Genomic DNA, 23,803 nt, shown 5'->3' on the forward strand with positions numbered 1-23,803 from the left:
GTGGTTTACGATGGAGGTTGGTAAACGGTGTGAGGACCGCGTGTGTTTGTCTTCATTAGTTTAATATGTGTCTATATTTAGCAGAGCAGGGAGTCCAGAAGTCCACCCTTTCCTTCACTAGACCAGTAAAATATCATAAGGACGCTCCACAAACTCTGTCTGGCTGTAAGAGTTTTGATTTTTAAAACATTACATAAAATATGTAATATGCAATATAGTAAATAATAGCTTTTCAATATAAAAGTGAATGTACATACACTCAAGTACACATACAGTAAAATAGTTTATAATTAAACCTGCTACAGTCAGATTTAACTAGTTTGTATGTTTTAACCAGCGTTTTAGGGATTTTAAGGCCTCAACCTCTGACCTATGAGAATGTTGTGACAGAAGATCCTTGAGGTAGAAACTGACATAAAGCTAGGGCAGTCGATGTATTTAGAAAGAAATTGAAATAAATCAATAAATCAATGCACTGATAAAAAAATGATTTTGTATCTGAGGCTGATGATGGCCTGTAATAAGCACCGTCTGTCTATGTACCTACCTGGCTACCTGCACCGATCTGCGCATGCACTCATTGCGCATGACCAGAATCTGACCAGAATCACAAGGCTAGGCAGACCTATTGCTAAAGCAAGTGAGCTAGTTATGTGTTTTTGGGGGAGTGGATTCGGAGGAAGTCTTTCAAAATCTAGATTATTACGGCTGGTTTTCCAAATTGACTACCCTAGTTTTAAGGAAGCAGTTGCAAAATGCATTAAACAATCGCTGATTAAGTTTCAGTTTAATATTTAAATATCCTTGATTGACATTTGGGGGGGCACCTGATAAGAGCTTTATCTAACAATCAGTTTATTTTAGGTTTGTTTCCGATGGTGGCCAAGGATTAGTCCCTCTCTTACTCTCTCTCTTCCTTGCCATGTTCAGACGCTATGAGGTAGGGATGGAGCTTGTCTCAAGACTCTAGTTGGGACAACTAGTTGGGTTTTCTCAATCATCAGATCGATAATTTTGTTTACAGAGGAATGGAGTCAAAATATGCTGACTCTGCTTGCTTATGGCTGGTTTTGGGTGTATTATGGAATAGCTACAAATGCATAGTGTATTCTCTTAGACTATAACCCTGAAACCAGGACATGTAGCTGTTTATCCCCACACACATAATCACACCTTTAGTACTGCAGAAAGGAACCATCAGAAGCAGTTCTGTTAGAGATGTGCAGGTGGACCTGAGCAGACAGAGTATGTGTCTGTGTCTGTGTATGTGTATGTGTGTGTGTGTGTGTGTGTGTGTGTGTTCAGATGGATCCTATTAGGGCTGATGGATAGGGAGAAGCGCTAGCTCCCCGTGCAAATACAAAAAGACATCTTTTTAGTCTGGTTAAGACCATTAACCACACACACGCACACGCATTCACACACACACACACACACACACACACACACACACACACACACACACACACACACACACATCCACACACTGTGGTGTAATGGTGGTCAGCGAGTGAAAAGTAGCTGGACTTCGTTTGACAAAGACTGGACTACCGTTTTAGAAAACCAACATGACATCACCAATAACTGACATACCTGTCGGTAATTGGTGTTTAGCAAGGTATCAGGTGCTGGGGGTGAACAAAACAGAAGCAGCTCCTACCTCTGGAGATTACACACACAAGTCTTGTCCATTGAATAGCCCAGTGCCAGTTCCAATCTCAAGGGCTACACAGAACCTGCATTATACAACACCTCCCCAAACCCTAAGCCCTCTAAAAGACAAGGAGAAACTTCCCAAAGCCAGAACTTGATCTCATCTTATCTAACAAAATCTTTCTCTTATTTTATTTTACAACTTATTTATCTTATCTTATCTTAGAACGTATTAATCTTATCTTATCTTACAAATTCTTTCTCTTATTTTATCGTACAACTTCTTTATTTAATGTTATCTGAGAACATGATAAAATAATACTTTGAAACAAGATTAAGATTGATCCCAGATTGGAAATTCAGGAAACTGTTGTGTGTTCACTCCCCCAACCCGACTGGTCTCTCAGTGTAGTTCATGTCTACCTGTGTGTTTTCAAATGTGTACATCACTGTTACAAGGTGTGATCACTGTTGACTCAGTTGTTCCAGGATCACGCAAACAAAACAAAGAACACTTGACAGAACTGCAAAACTGGGCACAGCTCAAGTACTCTCGCTTTCAATAACTTTTCTTGGTCTGGTCAGTCTCTATCACTCCCTGTTGTGTGTGTGAGTGTGTGTGTCTGTGTGTGTATTCGTGCATTCCAGCTTGTGTGTGTGTGTGTGTGTGTTCCTGCTTGTGTGTTTTTGTGTATGTAATGGCAATGTATTTGGTGTATTGATAAATTTTTCTGAGGGTGTGGACCAGGGAACAAATGATTGGTGATCTTAAGCGGGTCTTGGATGATGTGCGTCTATAACCAATACGGCCAATAGGGGACTAAGGCCTATTGGAAGTTCATTTGAGCTGTGGGAGACTGGCTACTGACCTCCCAGCGGTGTGTAAGCTGTTTGAGCTGTCAGTCTCCCAGCCTTCTTCCATGCAACATACAGCCGAGCTCTGGGGTCAAAACTGATAGACATCCAACAGATGACACACAAATTGACTGTTACCCAACACACTGGGGGGGGGGGTCTGTGTGTGTGTGTGTGTGTGTGTGTGTGAGTCTGTCCAGCTTAATAAGATAACTGATCACCATTATCATGTTTATGTTTAAACACACACACACACACACACACACACACACACACACACACACACACACACACACACACACACACACACACACACAGCCATCTGCTATGTCCAAGTCTATGTGCCCAGGGTCTATTCAACATCTGTTTGTGTGTAAAGAGCATCCTGCATCTCTCTGCCTCTCTCTCTCTCTCTTCTCTCTCTGTCTGTCTGTCTGTCTGTGTGTGGGTCTCTCTCTCTCTCTCTCTCTCTCTCTCTCTCTCTCTCTCTCTCTCTCTCTCTCTCTCTCTCTCTGCATGTGAGATCACACTCCACTCATAGTGTGTGTGTGTGTGTGTGTGTGTGTGTGTGTGTGTGTATGTGCGTGTGTGTTTGTGGGGTGGGGGGGGGGGGGGGGGGGGAGTGCTTGTCTATGTGTGTGTCAGTGTGTGTTTGGTATCTTTTGATTTCAGAGCGCGAGGTCACATGTCAGAATCAGTGCTGTGTTTACTGTCCACAGAGCGAGAGAAAGAGAGGCAGAGAAATAGAGAGAGAGGGAGGGAGGGAGGGTCCATATGGTACTCTGTGCTCCAGGACTCCTCTCCCCTCTCACACGGTAGCATGATGTCGCGTGTAGGAGGGGAAACATCTGGGATCCTCACAGCATCTGTCGGGACCGCAGGGATCCAGGATCCTCAGGCCTGGAGGTCCAGCGCTGCCTGGGTCGGGGCAGTGAGTCCATGAGTTGATGTTTTCAATCTCTTTCTGAGCCATTTTGTGGACGAGGCAGTGCGGACAGACAAGAAAGGGTTGTAGAGAGAGAGAGAGATAGAGAGAGTGAGAGAGAGAGAGAGAGAGAGAGAGAGAGAGAGACAGAGAGAGCCACGTAGCACAAAAAACATGCTGCATCGCCAATTGTTCAGCAAATTGTTATGGGTTGTGGGTTCAGCCTCCGACTTTGTGGCGTTCATGTCGTTATCCACCGCGGTGTTGGATGTTTGGGTCCAGAGCTGCAGTGGTGAAGAGTTTGAGTGTGTGAGGAAGGGGCCTGTGGCTACCTCGTGCTTGCAGTGGTCAGGGTGTTAACAGCGTTTTCAATACTGGCGTTGTCTGCAGCTTGTGGTTATCCATCTCCTTCTCTCTCTGTCTGTGTTCCCGACTCTGTCTTCCCGTCGTCGGCGCGTCCTGTTTTTCTCTGTGTCAGTGCAGGTAGGTCGCTTGGTTCTCAACACGTGTGTGAGGTATGCAGTCGTGTATTGTTGACACGCGTGTGTCTATTTGTGTTTTGCGTAAACGTCTGTCTGTGTGTATATCTGATTGTTTCCCTAAGAACTATTGGCTGACTGTCTGTATGTGTGTGTGTGTGTGTGTGTCTGTGTGTATGTGTATTTATATGAGTTTATTTCTGTGTGTGTGTGTGTGTGTGTGTGTGTGTGTGCGCGTGTGTTTGTTAGTATCTATGTGTGTCTGTGTGGGAGTGTTCATATGTGTCTCTGTGAAATGTCTATGTGTATGTCTGTCTTTATATATATTTATATATATATGTCTACGTCAGGGATGGGCAACTGGCCCGCATCCTGACTCTGCAGATAATTTAAGATAAAAAAAAAAAAATGTGTCCCATGTGTCTAGTTTTCTTAGAAACAATGTCAGTCATGAAGATTCAACTTACAGTAAGTCGCAACTACTATAACTGCACTGAATATAATGTTGCACTTAATGTTGGGCCACTGTTTTTCAGTTTTGTGCCATCATTGAATGATAATGTATGTGAGCCCTCACTGAAAAAAATAAGAATCACTCGTCGCTTTTAAAACAAACTTGTTGTGTTTGTCGTTGAACAAGAGTATAGACATGTTAAAAAATGGCTTTTGAGCATGGAAAATATGAAATGAATGTATGTTGGTTCAATTAACATACATAGGCTATGAATCTGAATGATTTTTTAGGTAGTGGCCATCCCCAAAATGCACCAGAATACAGGAAATCACATCTACAAAATTCTTGGAAACCTCCCCCATACCCCCTGTCCAAGACTACCCCACACCAACAACCTTCATCACCAGCCACCACTGATACATACATACATATAAATACACATAATTTGTTCTTATTTTGAATTATCTCTCTTCTCTCATATCCGATTAGGTGACGAAAAATTGTGGCCCTCTTAATCATGAAAGTTGCCCATCCCTGGTCTATGTGTATCTGTATCTAAGTGTGTCTATATGTGTATATGTGTGTGTGTGTGTGTGTGTGTGTGTGTGTGTGTGTGTGTGTGTGTGTGTGTGTGTGTGTGTGCACGCGCATCAAGTGTGACCTCACTCTCACCGACTGCTGGTGTCACTTGAGTCTTTTTGTTGTGCATGCATGCACATACACACACATGGAGGAGACACAGTGAGCCATTGTGGGAGCCGAAAGCACAAGTGCTGCTGTAGGGCCCAGCTGACCTCAGCGTGCAGGGCTCACACACACACACACACACACACACACACACACACACACACACACACAGCACAACATCATAGGGGCTGCGTTCCAGAATTTGATCACAAACTCAAGCACGACTCGTAGTGTCGCAGAGTCATCGAAAGGAAAGGAGCGATGCAAAATCAGGACAGCTAAGCCTGAGCTGAGCTGTTTTAGCTCCCTAGATAGGTGTCGTCAGCTGTTGATGATCTGGGCCAATCACAACCTTCAGAATTCTCAGCTAATCACGTTCATTTTATGTGGCCGTATATATAAACAACAGGGCCTGTCCAAAATAAGTTATGTTTTGGTGTGCGTATGTCTGATGACGTACTTGAAGAACTGCTCGAGCTCTTCCTGTTAGCGTACCATGATGTTTCCTCTGTCCCACAGTCAACACTGTGGCTGATCAGGATTTCTTATAGAGCAGCTTAGGAATAGCAATTTGACAATTGGAACAGCTGGTAAAATGGCGGTCGAAGAAAACATCTGGAGATTGAGGGTTGAATCGCATGATAGAGACTATTATTGGAGTCCAGTCAGCATCACACACTCATGTCTGAAACATGGAGGAGATAGAACTCCATAACACACAATACTTGTTTGTAGTTCTTTTGAAGAATACCCTCCTTGTTTTGGTGTTGGTTTGAACTGCTGTGCTGCTGAAGTTGTACTTGGTTTGTTTGTTGACAAGTGTTGCTAAGATAGAGATAGGATTTGAACGTCATTTGGTCATGGTGCTGCCATATTTCTACTGACCTGTTTTAAGCTTTCTTTAAAGCGATGTATCCAAAGAGAAGAGGAAAGAAAACATTTGGACAACCTGTCAAAGTGAACCAAATTATATTTCTTTAGGTTTAATCATCTGAGTATGTCTTAGGATGATCTGTAACATGGTAGTTAATTCCATTTTGTCACTGTTTCTAAAATAACATTTTATAACGTAATTTAGAGAAAACAGGTGTCTAATTCAGTCTAAGCCAACCAGCCTTTGAATATTGTACACTTCTATTAACCCAGCTTGTGAACGTTGTTCACTTCTATTAACCCAGCTTGTGAACGTTGTTCACTTCTATTAACCCAGCTTGTGAACGTTGTTCACTTCTATTAACCCTGAAAACAGTTCTCACAGAGAGTATGCAGTTCTGAATAGTTTCTCTACGATTACTCAAACTGCGCTCTGTTAAGTCGTGGCTCCTGGGATCCAGGGTGTCCGCAGCACCAGCGTACTTTTTGGCTCATGTTCATGGATGAGTTGAGGAACCTTCTGCGATGCAGGGTGTCGCACACACACATCACCACGTCCTCCAGTTACATGTGGGTTGATAGACACTGTGTATCTGGCCTTTTGTTTACCCTGAGCAAACCTATGTGATGCAACACATAGATACATTTTCATACTCAGATACAAGATATAAGATATATTTATTGAAGTCTTTTCAGCCTATAGACGTGCCGTGATGCACCTGACCGGGAGATAAATGGGGGCCCGTGAGGGTTGAATAAGGACACACTCACACTCACACAAAAAACACGTACAGTCAATCCTGATATTGACACAAGTGTCAGGAGGCAAATGAAAAGGCGTGTCCCTGAGGCGTCCAGGGGCCTCTCCAAGGTGACATCGGCTGATTGCGCACAAAATACATTAACCACTTCTGTGTACCCCCTGGGGGCCCCCGGATCCTCAGCCCCCAAGATGCATTGCTAATCCTCATTCAGACACTGTGGGATGGATTAGCCAATCCAGGAGCCAATCAACAGAAACACAGTAGCGCCCTACCGTGGCAACGACAACGACATCATCGCTCATACAGTAGTCCTCTTAGCGGTCATTCTATGAGGATTGAGATTCTGCCATGGAGACGTTGTGATGTCATGGGATTTTTTGTGGTCTTAGTTCCACTAATTGTCTGTCCGACTCAACGACAGCCCTATTTCAGAAACCTTTTGGGACATTATGAATGGTGGTCCTACGTCAAGAGAGAGAGAGCCGGCTGGCTCGTAATTAAATCACCTCGTGCTCTACTTCCTGTTCGGAGGGTTCATTCTGTTCTTTTGATCTATCTGGGTCTCCAGTATAAAAGGATTTCTCTTTTCAAATGTGCCTCTTATTGTGCCTCTTGTTGTAACCCACAGCGATGAAAAAAACATGGACGGAAAATGAAGCAATGCCATTACAATTGATTATTCTTTTGCTCCTGTTTGCAATTCTTTACGATATTGTAAGATGACCAAAGCCAGACAGCGTGTGGGGGGGGCACTTTGGGAGAGAGACCTTTGTTGTACATGAAGAACAAAAAGATAAGTAGTAAGATGTGTATAGCTAGTGAATTATTACTTTCAAAGAACAAAGAGTGCAAGTAATGAATATGGTGTTATTTCAATGCTAAAACATATACCATGTTATAGAATCACATAGAGCAACATTCTTTCAATTAACTTGCAAATGTTGAATATTATATCTATATCTATATATATACTGTATATTTTCATAGGCTATCATGCACCTTTATGGATTGGACAATGAAGACAGACAGGAGAGGGTTGAAGAAGAGAGGGAACGACTGGTAGCTTAAGACCACAGGTGGGAATCAAACCTGTGATCGCAACAAGGCACACTGCCTACATGGTTTGCAAGTGGGAATTTTGCTCTCCTAACGGACTGCTCTTTCTCCTCCACTCACAGGGAGCATCCTAAACGTTTGGATCCACGGCAGTCGACCTCTGACCTCCAGCTGTGGAGGTGTGCCATGTATCTCCTTGCCCCCGGGGCTGCCTGACAACACCACCCACTCCCTCCACCGTCACCACCGACCGGCCCGCCGGCCCCCCCGGCCCCCCCCCGGCCTCAGACCCCCACCATGGGCTCCTCCACGCTGGGGAAAGCTGCACCGTTTAACCTGCTCCTGGAGGAATGCATCCAGGCCTTCGGTAGGTCACCAGTCCCAATGTGGTTTCCTAGCACTCTGAATCAATAATACAATCAATAGAGGGGATTCATCTGTACTGTTACAATAACCTTTGCCATTACGATTGCAATGATTGCGAGTGCTAAGGCTGCATTGTCTGTTGGACTACTTGTCAGACTTTTTGACTGCTGGACTGACTATTAGACTGATGGCTGATGTGTAGTTGTGCAGACTTTTGTCGAACGGTCAGAAATTTGACACAATGTTTGACTGTTTGACCGGGCAGCTGGGACAGTTTGACGGCTTGTTGGACACCTGGACTCACCAGCCCACAGTCGAACCATCATCATGACTTACTTACCTTGCGTCTCTCTCTGACCAGATGAAAACGGGGAGCTGAAGAGCAGCCACCTCCCCCGGACCTTGCTGCTGATGCACCGCTGGTACCTCACCTCCACCGAGCTGGCAGGGAAACTGCTCATGATATATCCTTTCCTGAAAAACTTCCGGAACCAGACCGCCAGCCCTGTTTCAAGGGCTGGAATTGTCATGGCTAGTGCAGGAAGGTGAACCCAAATGCAGAAATAAGACTAGGTAGGTAGGGAGGCGAAAAAAGGAAGCTTTACTTTGTGGAACCAGTTAGAGTTAGATGGCTGGGGAGCTAGGCTAGGTAGCTGGGAAGCGAGTGTGGCATTCCCCTCCAGGATACAGCCAATGAGGCAGTCCTGGTGCCTTAAGGTCTCTGCCAGGAACGTGGATAATCTCTGCTGGGTTCATTTGGTTGCTGGGTTCATTTGGTTGGTCAGTTCCTTCTGTCAAAGCTTGCACAGGGAGGTGAACCCAAAGGCAGGGATCCTACTCAGGCGCAAACAGAAGCTTAACTTCGGGAATCCAGGCAGACCATAACAAACAAACAGTAACCGACAAACTGGGGCAGAATCGACAGAGCTTAAATAGATTGAACATAAAATAATTGCAAATTAACACAGGTGACAAACATTTCAATAAGGACACAATGGAGAACAGTGTGTGCAGTTGAGGCAGGATCCTTCCAGGAATATTGGGGACTTGGCCGTAACTGCCAATTATTACAACCATTAACACACAATCATTGCAGTATTCCATGCTTTTTCCAGAGGAGACAGTGTTCATGCAGCATGGTTGTAATATCGGTTGGGTATTCCTTCATTGTATTGTCTATCTATAACATCTCCTGTCATTGCAGTAGCATGTTAATCTGTCCAATGGAGATCCAGAAGGGCAAAGATTGATTTCTGTGGAAAGAACAGTAATTGTTTTGTGTTGCGTTGTGTCGTCTGCTATCTAGTCAGCAGGCTCCTGATGGATCGATTTGGCCTCTGAAAGCTCTCATCAGTCATCACGGAGAGATAATGCTTTGTCCTGCTCTCCCTACAGCTCTTGTACCAGAGGCTGAGTGAAGATACATTATAAAGCCCATGTGCATCGTTTCTCAAAGCAAAGGTCCCTCGACAAAGACATTTGAAAATACATTTCAAAGACTTCCAACATTCAATAGGGATGATAGCATAATAAGTTATTATTTTCCTATTGCGTCGCCTTTAGTGATAGCTTTCTCCGGGTAGAGTGACAACAGGGCTGTAACTGACAACCCTGTCAGTGACAGGGTTTGTAGTTCTACTACGGCTAACCTGCGTCATGCTCTTGACGAGCTACACGGTGTCTTTATGGGTTGAGAACACAAAGTATGCAACTGCGTGTTCAAGTTACATGTCTGTCATGTCATGGGTGGCTTTGAAAACGTTGAATTCCTCGACATGTTTTTGTTTGATAATGTTTGTTTATGATAAACTTATAAGTGCGCACAAACAGTTGACACAGGCCATATAAATGCTGGTGAGCAATGTGTACAACTATTGGAGTTATGGCACTCCAGGAATATGCACACTTTCAATTGAAATATGAATACAATATAAATGTACACACGATGATGTCCATGTCCCATGTCTTTGGAGGAGATTTTAAGGTCTTTAACTGAGCTATACGTACCGCGACTGCCATGGAGACAGCTGTGGGCACTCCAGACTCAAGGTCTGCTATTTCATGAGGTAAGAGACTGGTTTCGTGTTTGTTCATGTCAGTGTTTCCCTGTATAAATAACCCCATTGCAAACAGTCCATAACATAGAGAAGGCAATCCAGGGAGGATATTGGTTCTTCAGGTGATACGGATGAAATACGGAGGTCTATTTGGAACAATTTTTACATGGGGTAATTTGAAACGATTAACACTGGTTTGCTAAAAATGTTACAATTATATTTTTCTTTAATTATCTTCTGATTTCTGAAACAACGGATGCCTGTTAAACTAACTGATTCCACCCATTCCAAATAAGTTCACCACAGTGATTCTAAGTCAGTTAAACTAATCCTTCATCAGTGGAACTAACTCATTCTAACTGTAATACCTGTTAAACATACATGAATATCTTCCGTATTTGCAATGCAAAAAAACAAGATATTGCTTACTTACATAACAGCATGGTCGACAATGAGTCACGACATCGCCCTAGCTCTATGAGGGTGTCTGCTGTGGGGCGGCCAGGTCTACTGGGGACGAAGCTTCACAGCGTGGACCCGCGGTGGTTGGCTGTATCTCTGAGATTTGTGATGCATTATTCTGAGGTCTGCCCGAGGTGGGCTAGAGGCTCTGCTCCAGAATGACCTCTCTGAGCTTTGTCACTCCTACATTAACTATTTCCATTTCTTTGCACCTGGAGGCCGTGCTGCTGTGCAGTTCAGAGCATGTCCTCCTGAAGAATGGGATTGTTTTTGTTGCACTGCAGAATAATCTGTCTTTGTGTTTTCCTCTACTACCCTGTCTGTTAAGACAATACAAACCCTTCTCCCCGTTCATTAACAGACACATCTAAAATATTACACCCGAAAAAAATAAAATAAAAAGATTTTTGTAAAAGATACATTATAGTCAAGTGTGCCCATCAACGCCTGGACGTCTTGATCAATCAAATGTCCCAAAATCCAACATATTTTTTACATGTGTGTAGATACTGGATTGTGACGTTTCCGGCAGAGTTCAATCTGGACCTGGGTCTGATACGGATGACCGAGGAGCTCAGAGACCTAGCAGCTGAGCTGGGCTTTAAGGAGCACTACAAACTCATCGACATCTCCACCATGTAAGTCCTACACGGTATAAGTCCTCCACCATGTAAACACTCAACAAGTTAACTGTATGCTAACCACCTTAAAGATGACATATTATACCACCAGGTGTGAGTGTGATTAGCCGTTACAAGCCATTTCGAAAAATTGCCTCTTCTGGCAGAACAAGTGGATGTGTCCATCTACGTAGATGTATGACGGATAGATGAGAAACGTTTGCTAAAGTCCACTGGGTAGGCTGGTAGACTGATCTATCCAGCACACATCTATGTGGAGACACCCACTTGTGATGTCAGAGAAGAAACACACCTGGTGGTATAATATGTCACCTGTAACATGCCAAGTGTACTTGCACATTAGGGTCCCTAACATGCTAGGTACCCCCAGATCCTACTTACCCTAACATGCTAAGTTCCCTAGCATTCCAGGTATTCCCTAGCACTTTCGGATGCTTAGCATATTGGTTTACCTAGGTACGAAAATATGCTGAGTACCCTAATGTGCTAAACATTCTCCCTGCTAAATTCTCCTACATAAATGTTAAAGTACAGTAGCATTCCAAGTAATCCAACCAACACATATGCATACCCTAACCTGCCAGCTCAAACACACCCATTCAAATAATGACAGACTTAAACACTCCCATTAAAATCCACTCATTCGGGGCGCCCCGATGGTGCACTGGGCTAAGGCGCATACCATGTATTAGGCAAAAGTCCTAATCACAGAGACCCAGGATGGAATCCGACCTGGGTCATTTACTGCATGTCTTCCACACTTTCCTCTCTGTCTCTCTCTATAATAAAAGAAATATGAAAAATGCAAAAATAAATCTTTAAAAAAAAAATCCACTCGATCGGCACATGGGAACCGTGTTGGTTGACTTGCTGGGCTTGTCATACCTGCAGTCCGTCGTATGACTGGATGCGGAAGCTGACCCAGAGGAAGAAGCAGGCGAAGAAGGGCAAGGCGTCTCTGCTGTTTGACCACCTGGAGCCCATGGAGCTGGCCGAACACCTCACCTTCCTCGAGTTCAAGTCCATCAGGAGGATATCCGTGAGTAGAGCACATGTGTACACCAGTGGTTCCCGAGCTTGTTTGGGTCTGGAAATGTTTAGGACTCCAGCTTTGTGCTGTTGTTTTCTACTGAAATATCTAAGAATCTTTTTCCAGTTCCTTGTTTAATACACGTCTGTTCACATGTCTTTACATCTCCATCCGCGCTGCCACACCCCACATAAATCCTATGCAAAGTAATGATATCAACTTTTACCAATCAGGGGCTTTCATTTAGGATAATGACTACTCATCTGTCTTGTAGACGAAAGGTCTATTCCAACATTCTTCCTTAAATTGCGTTTATCACACTGTATGCATGAGTCTCTACATCTCAAACTCCACACATAGATTTGTGTCTCTCTCTTTGTGCCTCTTCTTACACACACACACACACACACACACACACACACACACACACACACACACACACTCACACTATCACACACATCGTTTTAACCCAACCAACCTATAGAGGCATTTTGCAGTGTGTGTTTGTATATACAGAACCTTTTAAGAGACCTTTAAAACGTTTAAATTACTATTTACCAAAAATGTATCCTCAAGTATCTCACACAACCCATATGCAAATCAGGCAACCCTAAGTAGGGTCCAAACCCACAGGTAGGGAAAGACACTACAGCCAGTGCATCCATCCTTCAGTTTGTATTCCCTTAGAGCCGAATAATCAGTAAAACCACAAACTTTGAGATGTTATTAGTTTTGAGAATGTAAACAGGAGCATTACTTGTTGTTCCGTTGTTGGGATGCAGCTTCAGTGTCTGCTGGACTGTTTTATTTATTTTTATTGATGGGCAACTTCCTCTTCCACATTTCCTGTTGGTCTTGTCTCAAGGACGCACACATTTGCTGGCACAGGAAGCTAGGTCAGGAGAACATTAAGGGTATGTTAATTGGTTGGGACACACACACACTCAGACACTCAGACACTCAGTCTGATAATATACGCCTGGAAAATATAATTCAAGTGCTAGTCAGATAGTATAAGATGTTCTTTATTAATCCCACATGGGACATCCTTTATAGCAGGAGAACAGAACAATAATAACGATAACAATAGTAAGAATAGATTATCATTAGCACTGACATTTAAGTCATGTTGTCATGGTTGTTGTGGGTCTTCTAGTTCACAGACTACCAGAGCTACGTCACCCATGGGTGCCTGCGGGACAACCCCACCCTGGAGCGCTCCATCGCCCTGTTCAACGGTGTCTCCCAGTGGGTGCAGCTCATGGTGCTTAGTAAGCTAACACCACAGCACCGCGCCGAGGTCATCACCAAGTACATCAACGTAGCTCAGGTAGGAACCGCCGGTGCGTCAGGTAGGACCGGAGGAAGAAAGTGGCTTGATTTGGGCAAAAGTTTTGTGTAGTCTTAAAGGTTTTAAAGTCCTAGTTCTTTGTCCTTCACCAACCAAGAATAATAATTAATACAAATGTCCACAGTTCTGGTAGAGCTGAACCCCCATGCTCCTTGAGACTGTAATTCATACGACTCTGATCTGACCTCTTTGACTAATGACACACAACATAGATACCAAGCTAAGGTGTCTCCTAGCTAATGTCTCCTAATGTACTTCCTAGCTAATGTGATTCCTAGCTACTGCAGACAGTCTCCTAGCAAATGTGAAAAAACAAAACGGTCTCATCTGAAAGCACTGTTGAGGACATGTTAGCAGAGCGTCCGGAGATGACGGACAGGGTCAAGGGTTAAGAGCATTTACTTCCTGCTGACAGTGCAGTACATCTGGACCTTGATGACCTTGATTTGTGTTATCATTCAAAACTTGTAGCATACCAATTACGAGTCTTGCTTATTCGGTTTATTTTCTCTATCCTACATCACTGGTTCCTCCTGCCAGAAACTCCTCCAGCTGCAGAACTTCAACACCCTGATGGCGCTGGTGGGAGGCCTCAGCCACAGCTCCATATCCAGGCTGAAGGAGACACACTCTCACCTGGCCCCTGAGGTCACCAAGGTGACCCTCCAGACCTCTGAATGGTGGAACCTTTTGATAACTCGCTCCATGTGAACTCATCGGAAACAGCAGTTGCTTGAGAGACATTTTAGATTTTAGCATTGCAGGAGTTTGACTCTCAACTGATAGGTTTCTGGGTTGGATTCCCTGATGTAGCCTAATCTGTGGCCATCCTTAAGCTAGGTATTCACTCCCTACCTGCTCCTTAAGAACATGTATCTGGAATCACTGTACCACTTTAGATAAAAGTGTCCTAACCAAGTCTGAACCAGATTCTAGGGAGACTTTTAGGTTTATGACAACCACAGAGCTCCAAGTGAATTTCTGACATCATGCACCCAACATGCCTCAGATGACTTCAATAAGATAAACATTGAAACGCTTGACCCGCTGAGTGAACATGAGACTGACTGAAGGGATAGGTTGAGAGCACCTAAGTGATCCAGTATGGCTGCCTCCATCCTGTCATTAACTTATAGAGCTTTAGCCAAGATCAATGATGGAGATTGAGATAGCACGGCCATATTGATCGCTGGGTGGATGTTAGTCTATGATGGACCCGTCTTGCTGACTTCCTCTCTTGCTCCCTTTAATGTTAAAAATCAAAAAAAATAAACAAACAAACATAAGCAAACAAAAATGAACACAAACATGACCAAAAACATAAAAAAACATAAAAAACATGAACACGGCCAACACGGTCCACACAAACAAACACACACCAGCAGCGGAATAAACACGGCGGCTGTGGTTCTGGGTGCAGGTGTGGGGCGAGATGACGGAGCTGGTCTCCTCCAACGGCAACTACTGTGGCTACCGCAAGGCCTTCGGCGAGTCGCGCGGCTTCAAGATCCCCATCCTGGGCGTGCACCTGAAGGACCTGATCGCCGTGCACGTGGTGTTCCCCGACTGGGTGGAGGACGGCGCCAAGGTGAACCTGGTGAAGATGCAGCAGCTGTACGGCACCTTCAACGAGCTGGTGTCCCTGCAGGGGGCGGCGGCCCAGGTGGAGCCCAACATGGACCTCATCTACCTGCTGACGGTGGGGAGCGGTGGATGTAGACACACAAGGACATAGGACAGACACATACTGTATATGCACAGAGGCATATAGACACACACATGGACATAGACACACATAGACACACATAGATACGCATAGACACACATAGATACACATAGACATAGACACGCATAGACACACATAGACACACATAAATGCATATGGACACACACATAGACATAGGAACACATAGACACACACATACACGCATAGACATGAACACAGACACATATAGACAAACACATAGACATAGACACACAGACATAGACAGACAGAGACACATGTAGACCCACACATTTCGACGCATATGGACACACACATAGACATAGGAACACATAGACACACACATACATGCATAGACATAAACAAAAACACACATAGACACACACAACGACAAAGACACATGTAGACACACACAAAGGGCATAGAAAGAGATAGACACATAAGACACACACATTGACATTGACTCCTAAAGACACATGAGAAAGGTGAAAGCAGCAAAAGATAATTCTACATAAGTACATTTTCTGTCATTTCCAAAAAGATGAAGGAGAAGGGTCGCGTTCAGCCAGTTTGTAATATAAGAGTGTATATATTATATCCAATATGTAAAAATCCCAGCGTCATGACCATGATTGTTCCAATTTAAGCCAAACATTAAAAAGGCATTAGGCCCTGAGATGGCTTATTATTAAGAAGACATAATAATAAAATGATGTGGTAACATCAGCCATAAGGTAAACGCAGTCCAGTAGTCTAAATACTACATCAGACGATGCTGTAACCAGTAGCTTAAAAAACACATTCAGCAGATGGGGGGGGGATTAACCAGGTGTGTGCTCCCATTTCCCTTCCCTCTGGTTTGTTAATTCAGGAGTCATTTTACAAAACACACACACAGAGGACATGACCTCACCATCCCTTGCGTCAGGCACACAGTTGCATCAGAACACAACAGAACAAGTCTTCCATCTACTCTACACACACACACACGCACACACACACACACACACACACACACACACACACACACACACACACACACACAGGCCAAATGCATATATACATACATACACACACACGCACACAGGCCAAATGCATACACGCACAAACACACACACACACACACGCACATGTACACACGCATACGCATGCATGGTTAATGAAAGCATTTACGATGCCCATGTTTGAGTTAATCATGACCGGGGGTGCCTCTCATCCCTCCTCAGCTGTCCCTGGACCTTTATTACACCGAAGATGAGATTTACGAGCTCTCGTTGCTACGGGAACCACGGAACTCCAAGTCATTGGTGAGTCTCTGTTTTGAGTCTTCAAACGTTGGCTCTGCCGTGTCTCTCTTGAGTCATAATGAATTGAAACGCACGCACGCACATGCACACACACACACATGCAGAAATACACAAACATACACAAAAACCAACACAATCACAAAAAGTATAAATACACACTGACATACACCATCACACAAACATACACAGCTCTTGTACTTTGCTACGGGAACGCCATTTAATAAAATTGCAATATTAACTGTCAAACGCATGGTTTCGACTGGGTTTCGGCCTAGTTAATTTGACTTTGTTTCACGTCCTTTACCACATTTCTCCCCTACTTCACAGTCAAACTCTCCGACCACTCCCAACAAGAGCCTGGCCCCCCTGGACTGGGCGTCTGGGGTCACCACCAAACCAGACCCATGCGTTGTAAACAAACACATCCGGAAGGTGGTGGATGTGAGTGCCTGTCCCTCACATCACCACACAGCTTATACATATAACATCTGTTCTCTGTCCCTCACACCACCACACAGCTTGTACATAACATCTGTTCTCTGGCCCAACACCACCACACAGCTTATACATAACATCTGTTCTCCGGCCCAACACCACCACACAGTTTATACATAACATCTGTTCTCTGGCCCAACACCACTACACAGTTTATACATATAACATCTGTTCTCTGGAACCAACACCACTACACAGTTTATACATATAACATCTGTTCTCTGGAACCAACAACACTACACAGTTTATACATATAACATCTGTTCTCTGGCCCAACACCACTACACAGCAGGCCGGCTCAGACAAAATAACATAAAGATTGTAAAGGTCCTGGTATTTTTTAAAGGTAATTAAAATTACAAGTTATCAGGTTTGCAACTAAATCGATGCTCTGCTTCGATTTAAATCGATGCTCGGCTTGGATGTACTATACTGTATTAGGTTAATCTCAAAGTCGTATTGTCATAATACACATATTCATATGTTTCTCTATCTTATCTCTCTCAAGTCTGTTTTCAGGAACTACGACCACGACCGAGACGGCTACATCTCCCAGGAGGACTTTGAAAGTATCGCTGCTAACTTCCCCTTCCTGGACTCCTTCTATGTTCTCGACAAAGACCAGTGAGTGCAGACCTTTACAGGTCTAGTGGTTAGGGTAGTGTAGTTGTTAGGGGGTTTGGGTTTTTTTCCCAGCTGAAATATACTGGGTTCGATCCCCAATGTTCACAACTTACCTCTAGCCTTCTTAAAGCAAGATGCCCTGACCCCTACCTGCTTTTTAATGACATTTATCTGAATTCAGTCACTTTCACTTTTGACTTCACTTTTGACTTCACTTTTGACTTCACTTTTGACGTTGACTTTCTACTCACAGTTTGATGTGTTCTCTGTGGTTCAGGGACGGACTGATCAGTAAGGATGAGATGATGGCATATTTCCTGAGGGCCAACCCGCTGCTCCAGTGCAAGATGGGCCCCGGGTTCATCCACAACTTCCAGGAGATGACCTACCTGAAGCCCACCTTCTGCGAACACTGTTCTGGATTTGTGCGTAAATTTGTTCTACTCTGATCTCCTTTGATCTTTTACCTTTTATCACGAAATAGGACTTTTCAGATTGTCCAGTAGAGACTCCTACCAACTAGGCGACTAGCCCCCAGATAAAGAACCTGCCGTCTCAGTCAGGGAGAGGGGGGAGAGGAGGGAGGGAGGCCCATCGCCAAGCCCAGTCGTACAGTGTGTACTTCCGAAGCCAGCCCGGACGTTAAGAGTTGCCTAGTGGTTAGGTTAGGCTTTAGCTAGTATTTAGTTTATGTAGAGAGAAGGGATAATGAAATAGGATAATAATAATTCAAAAATAAATAAATAAATAAATAAATAAGAGAAATAATTTGATGGTTTCAAAGTAGAAAGTAATAAGAATCAAAAAAGACTGTACCAACGTGAATCCAGATACATGTCATGAAGCAGCATTGGTGTTCGAATCCCGAACCTTGGGAGACACACCCTAACCACTGACTACTCTGCCATGATTTATCCGTATTATGTGTCATCGGTGTGTGTACCTAGGGCCATTGCTTCCAACTAGTAAATGTCAAAGTTGTTTAACACATGTCATTGCTTGCTTGTGACAGGCTTATGGTTGTTATTATTGTCGTTGGTTGGCTTGTGAATATCATGCTGTGACCAGGTCTAAACTTCAAACTCTCTGTTTATGTTGTTTTCCCTCTTTTTATTCCCAGCTCTGGGGAATCATCAAACAGGGCTACAAGTGCAAAGGTAAGCTCACTGCAGCAGCATTTTATATAAGTTTACCTTTTCCCCGACACGTTCGATGGAACGCCATGAAAAGTTCTTGCAGACCGAATGCATAAAAATATATGAGCAGTGTGAAAGTACTCAAAATGACATAACACTTTCTTAATCACAGGGAACTGCAGGTGTTGCAGCAGCTGCTAACATTTACATAGCCCATGTCCCTCGGAGTTTATTATTAAAGCCGTAAAAAAAAGGTCACCAAATATGTGTGGTGTGTGTGTGTGTATGTGAACGCAAAAAGTAAACTGAAAAATATTGATGATAAAAAGTATGAATTCCTTCCTGAATTGATTCGATGGAGTTTTAAGTCAACATTGTGTTGCTGTGTGTTAGACTGTGGGGTGAACTGCCATAAACAGTGTCGGGAGCTGCTAGTCCTGGCCTGCAGGAAGCTGCTCCGCTCCTCGTCACTGGGCAACGTCTCCCCCAGTGAGCTGACCCACTGCTCCATGCCCAGCAGCCCAACGCTGGCTACCTGCAAAGGTAGAGTATCCCTCTTATCACACTCAACCAACCGGTATGAATGCTTGCGCCAATATACACCATACAGAAATAAATGTGGTTTGTTGGAATTTAAATGTGGGGCTGATGACGGTTTTGAAAGGTATTGAGAATCGTCCATATACTTTATTGACGATCAAACGATCAAGGTTCTGTGTTTCTAACCAATAGTTTGCAGTCTTTAAGTTTGCCTGTAAGCATATTTGAGCAAGATTCCTTAACCCCAAAAATAGCTAAATACAACACATAGTATGAAACGGATATGTATAATCTTCAACGCATTCGTCCTGCGCCTATGATCCTCCCGCAGACGAAGACGAGGTCTTTGAGTTCCCAGTGGTGGCTCCCCTGGCTCCGGACCCCCAGTCCATCACACTGATGAGTGGGTCGGCCCAGCGCATCTCGGTCTGCCTGCAGAGAGCCACCATCAGCCAGGCCACCCAGATGGACCCCCTGTGGGCTGAGCGTGGCTGGGGGCCCGCAGCCGACAGCGGCTCCCACACCTTCCCCAAGATGAGGTACCGGCCCCACCGCAAGACGTCCAAGAACAAAGGCTTCGCCCGCTGGGAGAACCACGATGGCGGGTCCCGTCAGGGCTCTCCGGCCCAGAGTGCTGGTCTGGACCCCCAGCAGGGACCTGGGGGACCCAGGGGGTCCAGGAGGGATGCTGTACAGAACGGGATCAGCACAAACAGAGGAAAGGTAATGCTGCTGTCGGGCCACTCGTTCGCCTCCGCTTTTAGGTCGGAAAACGTTTGCAACTGCGAAGTTGCTTCCCCCAGACATCGTTTTGACCCAATCGATGCCTGCAAACCCGTAGCAAACCTTGTAGAATCTTTGGAAACCATGACAACTCAATGCATTCAATGTCCACATCCAGGTGGCTTTTAGAATGCATTTCACATCATGTCAGTCATAGGGTTAGTTGGTTTCCCTACAAGATTCTAGAGGATATCTCCACCCAACAAACCAATATGGCTCAAGATGTTTGGGATTATTTTTATTATTATTATTCCATTATTCTTTCTAAAGCTTAAATAAGTGTAATTGTGTTATCCTCTCCCCAGGACAGTTGACTTGGCCACCGGTCCAGCTTGGGAAGGGTTTCTGGTTCCAGTACAGGGAAGTTATCATCCCTGGGGGAGGTGCTAAGGTGCCTGCGGGCCCCCTTCCGCCACCCCCTGTAGCCGGCCCTGTCCCCTGGACCACAGGACACAGAGACATGTGGGGAGCCATGTTCATATGACCCCTGAAGAAGATACAGACTCACTGGTGAAGGTCTCTCTCTCTCTCGCATGCGCACAATCACCACCGTGTATCAAACACCTTGTTGCGTGCTGATGAGGGATCAGTTGATGATCAACAGGACAACTTGTCTCTGTTTGTTTGTTTTCTATCCAAAGGACACTTCACCTTTTCAGAACCTGATCACAAGTACGCTTGAAGCCAGTATGAGAAGGTTATGAACTTTGAGAGCTAGTAAACATGTGTGGCATCTAAACTCGACGCCTTGTGTTATGTATACAAACTCTCTCTGGAACAGAGAACAGCTTAAGGGTTTGTTTAAGGTTGTGGTTAAGGTTGGGTCGTAATGGGTTTCCAGGCATGGGCTCCGTTTGACGGGCTCAATAAGACGGTTGTTTTGAAAAGTATGGAGAGTAAAGAGAAGGAGAGGATGTTTGAGTTATTGTTTTGCCGCTCCTAAGCCAAGAGACCACATGAAAAGTGACCAGGAATCAAAGGTTGGTGCATTTGATCATGTGCGGTCGTGGAAAAACTGTCTGTCTCTCTGAATGGCTTTGTACTACTGGCTATCTCGAAAGTGCCAGTTTGTGACATATCTGTCTCTTTAGTGAGGAGGTACCCTCATGTTGTACAGAAAAAGGTTGTGCTATGACTCAGACACACAATGAATATACAGATGCACGTTTGTGTTCTTCTGGTCGAAATAGGAAGTGGTGGGTAGGGTCTTTCAGTTTGAAAGTTTGAAAGTCTCGACGGAAGTCGAGATGGTTGAAAGAGAAGACATCAGCCAGATGTTTTGTGGGCGGTGGTCAGCAAGAACAAGATAGGTTAGATATGGGTGGGGGTGAACTGTAGAGAGGGAGTTGACCATGAAGCACAACATTATAGTTCTATAGTTCGTGTTTGACTCTTTGTTCACAGTGAGGGGAAAGTGAAAGACGGGAGAAGAAAGTAGGCACATCTTAAAATTAGTTGGGGCTTTCACATTGCCCCAACAAAAACCCACACCCAACTGTTGAATGTTGGCCAAGGTTTGCCAACGCCTATTTGACATGTAAATGAATAACAGCCAACCGCCACCAATGGGTTTGGCACACTGTTGCCGTTTATTGGTGCTTGCTGGGGAAGGGTGCAAGCCCCTTTAAGTTAGGCTACTTGCCTTAGCGACTCAACTGGAATTCATGCAGGAAACACATCAAGCAAAGTTTAAATGAACTTCTAAAGGTCTTTCTGGGAAATGGCATTTTAAAGGAGCAGTAAGCGGTTCCCACAGAATGTTGTTGGAAATGTACATTATTTATTTTTATGATTGTCATCTTTCAAAGGGACCTGGCTTGTTCTACAACTCTCCAGTAGGTGTACCTAGTTAAAATGTATTAACAAAATGTACATTTGTTGTTTTCTGTAGAAAATCTCTTTGTATGAAACACTGCTTAGTGCTGCTTTATTGTCCTCATGATTGGTATAAAGGGCTTGTTTTATAATTTAATATTTATGTAGTTTGAATGGACAGAAAAGGGTGTTTGTATATGATTTGTATTAAAGTATTGCCTGATTTTTTCAGACTTTTTTTTAAACGTGTTGTCAAGTTTAAGGTATCTTTTAACTTTGACGAGGATATACTGACATACACAGACATATCAATGTATGTATACAAATTTGTATACTTATACTTATGTATACTTTTGTATGCACATTCCAACCCACAGATACCATTTCCAGAAAATGAAATGATGTTGAATTCATCACCACTATAACATCAAAAGATCTGTTCTGTATGTTCACTTTGAATAATTTATGGAAAACCGATTGTACTTTCTTTTTTTTTGGTCGTGTGATCAGAGTATTTATTGATAAAATGTGTTTGGCCATTATATCCACTGTTATATCCACTACATACTACCATTAGGACAACATCTATTCACCTGAACAAAGTACAAACCCCCTAAAACAGAACAGCAATGGAATGCATTCTACCAAGCTATAACTTATTTATAACTTGGTAATGAGACTTTCCTCTGAGATTAATAAGATGTCACAAAGAATGGATCACTTTGTTCAAATCACATCTCAGTTTTATTTTTGTTGCTGTGAATGATTTCTAGTTTAAATATCTTCAGAAACATTTTCAATTGTTTATTCATGTTTATTCATCAAACAGGCTGTTTACCTAAACCTGCTGTTATACTGATATTGATTCCTTTATTCTGTAAAGTATGAGCTGTGTTGTCTTATGATAATGCTCAAACCCAATGGATGGAAAAACACTGAAGAAAACAACTGTTTAATCTATAACATAGATGTTAATGCAGATATTAATCCCTATGAATTTCACTACACAATGCTTGTAGAATCTAGACAAAACATTTCACTGTGTTTAAATGTTTGTAAAATTCAGAAAAAAAGTACTGATATGGAGCCATTACAGACATTCTGCTGACAGTATTCACTAAATGGTATTCATCTGATCAACCTCTTGTTTCCTCCCCTTTTAACTGAAAACATTGATATGCACAAATTTCGAAAAGCTTCTTAGCCCTTGCAGCCAGAGATAAACTGTTGGAGATTCAATTGTGTCACGCAAAAAATACCAGAGCCAATCCAATCCAATACCACTCAAAAAAACCACTGAAATAGTATTGAGAGAAATTAATAAGACTGTAGATCTACTAGGCCTACAATTGGAATAATGGCGATCAAACCGCCTTGTATTTACTTATTTCACCTCTACCGCCAAATCACACCCTTATGTGTCCATATTCAATTGACCAATATCAAAGGCCTTTTTACAGAAATATAGCCTGCACTGAAATTGTATTTAGAGTAGGCTGTATATATTTTTTTATGGTCCATACACTTTTATTTTTACTTTGAAATTACAGTAGGCTTTTCCTCTTCATCAGTTGAGGCCAAAACACATCATTATCCTGTTTTAAAGTTTTTCTATTCTGTTTTTTTTGCTTTATGTGAATATTTCTTTCAATGGCCTCAATGAAGCCATAAAAGTATCCTAACTCAATTTCTAGGAATCCCGATCTAAAGATGTGGCATCTCTATGC

General features: G+C 43.5%; 1 protein-coding gene across 1 annotated transcript in view; it reads left to right on the top strand.

Annotated features, from left to right (window-relative positions):
- rasgrp3 (RAS guanyl releasing protein 3 (calcium and DAG-regulated)) overlaps positions 1 to 23,709 on the top strand; it is a 29,363-nt gene extending 5,654 nt beyond the window's left edge. Inside the window, exons 2-18 of the mRNA XM_084470984.1 lie at positions 7,678 to 7,766; positions 7,869 to 8,113; positions 8,474 to 8,576; positions 10,110 to 10,178; positions 11,138 to 11,269; positions 12,164 to 12,311; positions 13,459 to 13,632; positions 14,194 to 14,310; positions 15,074 to 15,352; positions 16,603 to 16,683; positions 17,011 to 17,124; positions 17,687 to 17,802; positions 18,080 to 18,227; positions 18,923 to 18,959; positions 19,332 to 19,481; positions 19,810 to 20,201; positions 20,567 to 23,709. Coding sequence (XP_084327110.1) covers positions 8,044 to 8,113; positions 8,474 to 8,576; positions 10,110 to 10,178; positions 11,138 to 11,269; positions 12,164 to 12,311; positions 13,459 to 13,632; positions 14,194 to 14,310; positions 15,074 to 15,352; positions 16,603 to 16,683; positions 17,011 to 17,124; positions 17,687 to 17,802; positions 18,080 to 18,227; positions 18,923 to 18,959; positions 19,332 to 19,481; positions 19,810 to 20,201; positions 20,567 to 20,575 — 2,139 coding nt within the window. The 5' untranslated portion in view covers positions 7,678 to 7,766; positions 7,869 to 8,043 and the 3' untranslated portion in view covers positions 20,576 to 23,709. The remainder of the gene's footprint in view (positions 1 to 7,677; positions 7,767 to 7,868; positions 8,114 to 8,473; positions 8,577 to 10,109; positions 10,179 to 11,137; positions 11,270 to 12,163; positions 12,312 to 13,458; positions 13,633 to 14,193; positions 14,311 to 15,073; positions 15,353 to 16,602; positions 16,684 to 17,010; positions 17,125 to 17,686; positions 17,803 to 18,079; positions 18,228 to 18,922; positions 18,960 to 19,331; positions 19,482 to 19,809; positions 20,202 to 20,566) is intronic.
- Positions 23,710 to 23,803: the final 94 nt, after the last annotated feature.

Source organism: Micromesistius poutassou, assembly GCF_964030765.1.
Source record: "Micromesistius poutassou genome assembly, chromosome: 7".
Lineage (NCBI taxonomy): Eukaryota > Metazoa > Chordata > Actinopteri > Gadiformes > Gadidae > Micromesistius > Micromesistius poutassou.